The following is a 9,784-nucleotide window of genomic DNA, read 5'->3' as shown; positions in this document are numbered from 1 at the left end:
GTGACATCCTTACAATCTTTCCTATGTTTGAGCTCACTGTTGTAGCTCCTGTGTTAATCCATCTTTTTCAGGATCTTCCTCTTTTTTGCTGACCCTCTACTTTTCCAAGGAATTGGATCTCTGATAGCATAGTGGTTACGAATCGGGCTGCGAACCTCAAGGTCAGCAGTTTGAAACTACCAGCCGTTCTGCGGGAGAAAAATGAGGCTTTCTGCTCACATAAAGATTTACAGCCTCGGAAACCCTGTACAGGGTCACTATGAGTTGGAACTGACTCCACGGCACATAACAACAACATAACTTGTCCAAAGTACATAAGATGAAGTCTTTCCAGTTTGCTTTAATGGAACATATTGGCTGTACTTTCAAGACAGATTTTTTCATTCTTCTGGTTTTGTTGTTGTTGTTATGTGCCATCGAGTCGGTTCCGACCCATAGCGACCCTGTATAGGGTTTCCGAGGGTGTAAATCTTTACGGGAGTAGAAAGCCTCATCTTTCTCCTGTGGAGCAGCTGGTAGTTTCGAACCACTGACCTTAAGGTTCGCAGCCTGATTCGTAACCACTACGCTACCAGAGCTCCATGGTATATTTAATATCTGTTGCCAATGTTGTTGTTGCTCTGTATAGGGTTTTCAGAAGCAGCTGATCTTTGGTTCCCAGTCCAGTGCTTATCCTACAGCACCATACCAGGAGTCTATTCCTTACCAATACCATAATTTAAATGTATGGTCTTCCTTAGTCATTGCCAAGCTTTCCCATGAATATGAAGCTGTAAATCTTTTATAGGGAGGAGTAAACAAGATTGAAAGAACTGGGTGTGGGGAAATGGGATTAAAGTGTGGGTTAATCGGATAATAGATCAGAGACTTTTACTTTGAGGTCAGCCTATTCTCTGGATGGGTTGGTAAGAAAGGTTGGTCAAAGTTTAGGGGCTTGGGGGAAGATGAGAAATGTAACCAAGGTTGGTTAGCAGCGTTTTGTTCCCATTGATCAGTGGCGAAAAGCATTTCAGCAAGTAATTTAAGAGGCAATGAGTGTGAATTTGAAGGGTCTGTGTTGGCCTTGTCAAAGATAGAAAGGGCGGCATCTTGTGATAAGACTCCTCCCCCATCAGTCTCAAGTAACACAAAATTATGGGAGGATTTCTTATCTTAGCCATTGTTTTTTTATGAACCACAGGGCTCAGATTTTTTTTTTTTTTGTGAATCAGAGGACTTTTAATTGGCTATTTTCTTTAAAAATAAAATTATATCCAATGTAATTCTCTGAATCTTACTTTTTTTTTTCTCTCAACAATACTAGAAAGAAATCCCTCTAAGTCCTATTATAGAACTCTTCCATTCTCTTTAATAACTTCATAATGTTTCAAGATGTGGTTGTACCATAATATTCAATCAGTCCTCTGTGTGTCCATGCACTTTCCCCTCATTTAACTGTCAAAAATAATTAAAACCCAAATAAACTAAAGTATAAGGCTTTATTCATTTGAGCAGTTATTCCATATGCATACAGAAGACCATTTTATTTCTAAAACCAAATGGCTCACTCAGTCCAGGCTAGTTTCAACGAGGCTCTGCAGAGAAAACTAGCCAATGGGCTAGTCTCAACATGAATGACTGAACACTGTCTTCCTTTCTGAGACCAACTGACTTCAGGATACTAGGTGGTTTCTGAGGTCTCTAGTCATCTGAAATTGCCTAAAGTTAAATTCTTTGCATAGATAAACTTTAAACCTTCATGGCTCTCATAGTTGTCTTATCCCCAGAGGAAGTTTGTGATGTTGCAAGTGTCTCCACAGTATTTCTCTTTATCTATTCTTGGATATATTTCACATTGGTCAGGGACCTATACTCTAGGAGGAATCAGTCAATTCCTGTCTCTCAGTTTCTTTCTTTTGTTGTTAAGTGCCATGGTGTAGGTACGGACTCATAGCTACCCTGTATAGAGTTTCCAAAGAGCCACTGGTGGGTTTGCATGGCTGACCTTGTGGTTAGCAGTCCAGTGCTTATCCATCAGTGCAGCACCAGAACTCCTTCTCTCTTTTAGTATCACTTAAATAGTATGGCGCTGTAGGATAAACACTGGACTGCAAAGTCAATTTGAACCACAGGTTGATTGTTCAAACTCATTAGCTGCTCTTTGAGAACCCTATACAGGGTTGCTATGAGTTGGAACTGAATCGAAGATACTTCATAACAACAACAAACTTAAAAAAGGTGCCCTGGTAACATAATGAACTATAAACTGGCCTGCTAACTGCAAGATCAACAGTTCGAATCTACCAGTCAACGGGGAATAAAGATGAGGCTTTCTAGAGATTTACAGCCTAGGAAAGTCTATTCAAGGTCACTGTGAGTTGAACTGACTGGATGGTACACCACCACCACCACCACCAAACTTAAAAAGGGAGCACCATGATTCTGTAGGATAAGCTCTGGACTGGAACCACAAGGTCGGTGGTTTGAGCCGGAGAAAGATTAGGCTTTGTGCTCCTGCAAAGGTTTACAGCTTCAGGAACAGACTCAACAGCATTTAACAACTATCTTAAAAAAACAAACAATTCAGTTAGATTTTGCGGGTTCTTGAAGCTTCTAAACTTGGGGCTACTGAAACTATATTTTATTTTTCAAAACTTCTCTTCTTATTTTCTTGCGTAACTGCCAATTCGTTTGTATCGTTGTGTCTCTTGAGTTTATTTTGCTCTGCCACTCCCCTGGGAAGGAGGTGGCCAAGGAAAAAGAAAGGTTCCAACCAACACCTGTCTTTCTGAGCTCCACCTTTGTGGAAACAAGGGGTTAACCGGATCCTCCGATTTGCTAATCAGTGAAAGGCAAGCCCCAATACTCTGTCCCACCCGGTTTGTGAAAGCCTAGAAAGGCGTGGCCCAGACACTAGGCCTCACTGCTTGATTGACACCGTCTCTTACCCTTATGCTGGTACCGCCGAGACATCTGTGGGTTATGAAAAGGCAAACCGAAGGCATCCGAAAGGAAGAACACACACCTAGCCCCACGCTACAAACAGATGCTTCCAGGAGTCTTTTTAAGATCCTACCCAAGTTTTACTAGGAAAAGAATCAGAACTAAACTCGTCTTTAACTTGTGTGTGTGTGTGTGTGTGTGTGTTTAGACGGGCTCTTTCAGAAATCAACCTGAGGGAGGAAGATTGAGCTGTAAGGGGAGGAGTCAGCGGGTCCTTTCCAAGTTAGCAAAGTTCAGACAGTTCCTAATTTATTGCTTCTTAGGTTATTAGAACACCCCTACGGAATCAATCCTGATAACTTCCTATCACTTCATTTGCTGATTCTAAAAAAGGAATCATAAAAACCTGAAATGCATACTGGGTATCACCCAACTCAGAGGCTGGATTGCCAAGGGCAAGGAAAAAAGTACCCTTTCTTTTTTTGTAATCTGCAAATGTATCGTCTGGCCCCAAGGGCTTGACTGTTAATGATTTGCTGCTGGAGGAGCTCGGCAGACGAAGGAGTAAGACTGGAGCAAAGGAGTGGAGCCCCCGCCGGTCGCACAGGCACCGCCTCCTGTCTTCCGGGCCCGGCACTTTGGGAGGGATTGTGTGACCCGGAGCAGTGCAGGGGACCCCATGGAGGCCGCTTCGCCGGAGGGGCCCGGCGCCTCGCAACCCCTTGTGCTGGGAGCGGCGGAGGCGTTCGTTAGCCTCTTGCGCAGGATGAAAGACAAACTCTTCACCTGGTGAGTGGAAGCAGCGCGGGGCGGCGGGAACCAGGGAGCAGAGCCCGGGCGCTACGGATGGCGATGCGGCTCGCACGTGTGTTCGGAGGGAGGCAAAGGTGGCTGCTGCACCCAAGGATTTTGGTGTTGGTTCAGGCTGTTAAATAGGGATGTTGTGCTTCTTGGGCCTTCACGATGCGAATGTGCCAGGGACTGGAGGTCCCGCTCATACCTCACTCGCTCTTAGAAATCGTGGGAACATATTTCATTACATCTGGGAAATTCATCCGTGGGAATGTATTTCATTACAGGTGGGAAATCCACTTTATCAGCCAGGCGGTTTTGGGAATAATTGCTTTGTTCGGTCGGCCCTCGGTGCCGCTGAAACGGGGAGGGGACCACGTCCCCAGGGATCCTGTGAAGGAGGGGCACGTCTCCCTGGGGCTTGACAGGTGGGTGAGCTTCATTTCCTGGCGTTGGCGCCTGCATTCCTTGGGCTGATGAGCCCGTCAGACGGGGCTGGCAGATCCTCCACTTACAGATGAGTTCACCCAAGTGAGAAATCTGGGTTAAGTTTTATTCTGCAGCCGGGAGGGAGTTTAGGGTCTGTCTGCTTCCTTCCTCAATCTGAGCCGGCAGTGCAGGCGACATGGCCACCTCTGGGACGGATTCAGACCTCCCTGTCTCTTGTGTCACTTCCCTCTGTTGGAAGTAGGAGAAAGGTGCTTGGTAGCGAATCTGGGATCAGAAAAAAATTCTGTGATTACTGGGGGAATTTTAATTCGAGAAACAAAGGTACCTCTGGATCTAAAATAATGAACCCAACCCAAATTCATTGCTGTAGAGAGTCCATTCAGACTCGTGGCGATCCTACAGGACATAGAAATACCCCATTGAGTTTTCAAGGTTGTAAATCTTTAGGGAAGCATACCGCCACATCTTAATTTCAGAAGTGACTGAAAGCTTCGAACAGTACAACTAATCTGTTGCACGGCCTAGTGTTTTTAAAACACTGTGCCACTAGTCTCCTTAAAATAATCAAAGTCAACATTTACTGGGTTTACTGGGTATTTACTCTGTTAGATACTGTACTTAGCAATGTATGTGGATAATCTCATCCGTTTTATGATTTGTTATTGAGTGCTGTCGGTTCCTACTCATGTTGTTGTTGTTGTTAGGTGCCATCAAGTCGGTACCGACTCATAGCGACCTTATTCACAGCAGAACGAAACATTGCCCGATCCTGGGCCAACCTCACTATCTTTGCCACGCTTGAGCCCATTGATGCTGCCACTTTGTCAATCTATCTCGCTGGGGGTCGTCCTCTTTCTCTCTGACCCTCCATCCTACCAAACATGATATCCTTCTCCAGCGACTGGTCACTCCTGACAATATGTCCGAAGTATGAGCGACGAAGTTTGGCCATCCTGGCCTACTCATAGCTACCCTCTGTAGGGTTTCCAGGGAGTGGCTGGTAGCGTAACCCACTACACTACTATTATGGTTCTCTGCCGTGGAGTCAGTTCCGACTCATAGTGACCCTGTATATGATTTCTGAGTCTGTAAATCTTTACGGGAGTGCAAAGCCTCATCTTTTTCCTGTGGAACCCCTGGTAGTTTCGAACTGCCGACCTTGAGGTCAGCATCATGCTACCAGAGCCGCTTACACAATGTGTAAACGCCATTATACATATGTACTGTATAATATGTATATATAATATTATACAGTATATAATTATACAGTATACATACATACTATACATTATATACATATACAGTTATACAATATATATACATATATGCATATATACTGTATAAGAGCCATTATACACACTGTATAAAAACAAAGAAGGCTAAGCAATCTGCCTAAGGCCATATAACTTGTAACGCATGGCCCCTGCATGCCTGACCCTAACTGCACCTCAACCACTACTGGTCACTAGCATATCATCAACTAGACTTTGATTTCTTTCATATTAACAAAGTGAATTCCCCTTTCAAGACTGAAAGTTATGTTCTGAAAAGCCATACTATTTTCAAAACTAGATCAATAAAGTTATATACATTTTCATCATATAAATAAGCATAATTTTTAAAAGATGCATGTGTTAAGGGGGAAGTTGCCTTGTACCATCCTGGTAAATTTAACTGCAAGTTCTCAGCTGAGAGGCAGTCTAGTGTAATAGCTAAGGACATAGATTTTGGACTCAAATCCTCACTATGCCTCTTATCAGCCAGGTGGTTTTGGGCAAGCTACTTAAACTTCTCAGCACCCCAGTTTTCTTATTTGTAAAATGGGTTTAATGACTGTACGTAAACTACCTGTAGAGTTGGGTGAGGAGTCAGTGGATGAATATACAAGAATGGGCAGATTGAGCCTGGTTCCTGGTAGTGCTCAGTACTGGTTAGCTCCATTCCTGGGTGACAGGCAGCTGTGGTGATTACTCTGGGAGATGCAAGAGATGCAAGGATGGGGCAGACAAATGACAGTTTAGCAAGATGTAGCAAAGATTGTTCAGTGCTGACTCAGAGCGACCCTGTATAGGGTTTCTGAGGAGCTGCTGGTGGGTTTGAACTACCGACCTTGTGGTTAGCAGACCAGTGCTTATTCTACAGTGCCACATCAGACTCCACCTAACAGATTGTTATTGCCATGTTGTTTAGTGTCACTGAATTCGTTCCGACTCATAGCAACCCTGTATAGGGTTTCTACGGAGGCCCTGGCGTGTTTCAACTGCTAACCTGTGATTAGCAGTCCAGTACTTATCCTACAGCACCACATCAGGACACTAAACACTTGACTACTAACTAAAAAGTTGGGAGTTTGAAGTCACCCAGAGGTGTCTTGAAAAAGAAAGTCATAACAATCTGTTTCCAAAATATCATAGCCTTGAAAACCTCATGGAGTGCAGTTCCAGTCTGCACACATGGAGTAGGTGAGTCGGAATTAACTAGATGTCAACCAGTTCGCTTCTTTTGGTTTTGCTACCTTTTACCAGGGCTTAGAACTGGGGTCCTGGCAAGGCACTGCAGGATAAGCACAGAGCAGTTTAAACCCACCAGTCACTTTTCGGAAACCCTCTCCAGGGTCCTCACTATGAGTCATAACTGACTCAATGGCACTTAACAACAACAACAGAACTGGTTCAAACTGATGTGGTTATGGCTGATGACGCATTATTGGAACAAAATTTGTAAAATGTAGGTAGGTGTATTGGAACAAATATCAGAACAGGAAAAATTGCAGGTTGGAGGCCTGGAATGGGAGACTTGGAAGAGGCATATGAGCCCTTTCAGAAACCGGATGTGGGAGACTGGATTATTGCCAGATTGTGGAAAGCGACACACATTCAAAGCCTCTACTGCCACAGACCTTTGTTTTGTTTTTACCAATAAAAAGATTTGGTTGCTATGCATCTCACATGCTGCTCTTATAAGTGGGAGAGTAAGTTTCCAGCAGGGTGTCCATCTGTAATTTTTCCCACTTGGATTATCATTCCGGTATACCAACATTTTACAAATTCAAGTCTGTTCTGGTTTTGCTTGTGGGCCTTGAGTGAATCGGGTAGAACCGGTTTGAAGCCTTGCTTTTTGCGTTCTTCCTGTGTGATAGCTACTTGCGGACATCTTATGTCCTTGAGTAACTGAATTCCTTAGCAGTAGGAATCATGTTTGTTTGTTTGTTTTTCTCTTATTTTTGTCTCTTCTGTAGGCTTAGCACACACACGGCTGAGTGAAGAATGAATGAATGAATGAGTGAATGAGTATGAGATGGTTCTTGAGACTTCCTTTCCATTCATTTCCTATCCTCTTTTCTGACTGATCTTTGTTTGAGGATTCTGGGATGGAGTGCTTTTAGTTGGTTGAGTCATTTTGTTCAGTAAAGTCTTCAATCCCAGGTACTTGGATTGTCTAGGCACTTGGATTTTGTTTTACGATTTCTTCCCATCTGACCCAATCACCAGAAAAATACAACTTATCAGCTATCAGTATTCCCTGTACTTAATATTTTGAACTCTCAGTATTAAACTCTTAGTTGGTTGAGTCATTTTGTTCATTAAAGTCTTCAATCCCAGGTACTTGGATTGTCTAGGCACTTGGATTTTGTTTTACGATTTCTTCCCATCTGACCCAATCACCAGAAAAATACAACTTATCAGCTATCAGTATTCCCAGTACTTAATATTTTGAACTCTTAGTATTAAACTCATCTCTCAGGTTTGAGTTCAGGGCTTTCAGTCCCAAACCAGGGCCAGGGAACCATATGGATAAGGATGTAGAGGGATAGTTTATAACCACACAGTTCTTTTCTTTTAATTAAAAAGGGGCAAGAATGGGAGAAAGTTTGGAAACTAGAGCTAGTTCTTTCTTCACTATTATAGGAACAGAAGTATATTCTAGGTAACTTTAATTTTTGAAATACTTGTCTCCCTTCGGGTACAGACAGCTTTCCCCTATGATTGGAAATATCAGATCACTCATTTTATCCAAGTCTATTGAGCACTTACTATGTGCCAAGTATTTATAATGAGTACCATCTGTTCTCAAGCAGACTCTGCTCATAGTTTTGACTATGCCATTTTTTGCTATCAACTCAAAGGACAGATACTATAATGGGAGATCATGGTTTTCCAGGACTGAGGTTTTTCAGTTGTACATCAGCAATGTTATTGGGCAGAATCCTGGTGTGGTGCTGTATGTAGACTAATGTGCTCGACTGTGAAGTCGGTTTGAGCTACAAGGTTGGTGTTTAAAGCTCACAAGCTGCTCCTTGGAAACCCTACATAGGGTCGCTATGGTTAGGAACCAACTCTATGGCACTTAACAACAGCAACAACAATGTTATTGGAAGACACCAGTTCCTGGAAATAATATCATGCTTGTTAAAGTAGAGGTTCAGCAACAATGAGTTCAAAGATAACAATTGTGAGGATGGCTCAGGATTGGGCAGAGTTTCCTTATGTTGTGCATAAGGTTGCTACAAGTTGGAACCAACCTCAATACACCTAACAAAACATCAAGCAGTTTACAGTCTAAGTTAATTCATACATGAAAAAAAACAACAAAACACTATGTTTCTTATAACAACTATCAAGTTTGTATCTCTAGTTTAAAGCTTTGACGATTATTTTATATATTTATTTCTTTTCCCCATTGAATAAATGCTTTTTGAGGATATTGATTTTGTCATATTCTTTTGTTAGCATATAAATAAGCATAGTTTTAAAAAGATGCATGTGTTAGCACAATGTTGGATGTGTGTTTATTCATTCATTCTTTCTTTCACCAAACTTGAGCATCTGTAATGTTTTAGGTTCTAGACTTTGGGGCTATAAAGATGAATAGGATTTAATTCCTGGTGTAAGAAAGCTCATAATCAAATTGTGGTAAGAAGCTATGATAAGCGCTGTAGAAGTGAGTACAGAGTACAGCAATGCTCCAAGGAGGGCAGAGATCAAGTATATTGGGGTGGAGAAGGATTAGAAAGTCCTGGTGTGGCGCTACGGGGTAATGCACTGGACCACAAGGTTAATTTGAACTGCAAGGTAGGTGGTTCAAACCCTCCAGCCCCTCCTTGGAAACCCTATACAGAGTTGCTATGAGTTGGCACTTAACAACAACAACAGGGATAGAGAGTTTGAGAGAGAAGATGACTGGGGTCTTGATGCATGAATAATAATTTTTCATGTAAACCAGGAGAGGGAGGGCTATCCAGGCATGTAGGTTGTAGCTTTAAGAATTGTGGTGGTGATGGTGGTGGTATGCCGTAGAGTCAATTCTGATTTATAGTGACCCTGTATAGGGATTCCAAGACCTGATGTGGCACTGTGGGTTAATGCGCCAGACTGGAAAGCTGTTTGAACAGCAAGGTTGGTGGTTCAAGCTCACCAGCTGCTCCTCCTCAGAAACCCTATACAGGGTCACTATGGGTCGGAATTCACTCGACAGCAATTAACAGCAATCAATCTTTAAAGGAGCAGAAAGCCTAATCTTTCTCCCATGGAACCTTGAGGGTAGCAGCCCAAATCCTAACCACTACACTACCAGAGCTCCTTCTATAAATTGTGTTGTTGTTTTTAGGTGCCATCGAGCC

At 42.8% G+C, this 9,784-nt stretch overlaps 1 protein-coding gene across 1 annotated transcript in view; it reads left to right on the top strand.

Moving 5' to 3' along the window:
• Nucleotides 1-3,601: 3,601 nt before the first annotated feature.
• Nucleotides 3,602-9,784, top strand: part of SLC35F2 (solute carrier family 35, member F2) — a 59,962-nt gene continuing 53,779 nt past the window's right edge. Inside the window, exon 1 of the mRNA XM_006833797.1 lies at nucleotides 3,602-3,711. Within this exon, the coding sequence (XP_006833860.1) occupies nucleotides 3,602-3,711 (110 nt within the window). The remainder of the gene's footprint in view (nucleotides 3,712-9,784) is intronic.

The sequence above is a fragment of the Chrysochloris asiatica genome, unplaced genomic scaffold (genome assembly GCF_000296735.1).
Source record: "Chrysochloris asiatica unplaced genomic scaffold, ChrAsi1.0 scaffold00008, whole genome shotgun sequence".
In the NCBI taxonomy this organism is placed as follows: Eukaryota; Metazoa; Chordata; class Mammalia; order Afrosoricida; family Chrysochloridae; genus Chrysochloris; species Chrysochloris asiatica.
This window is presented reverse-complemented; position numbering and strand designations above follow the sequence as displayed.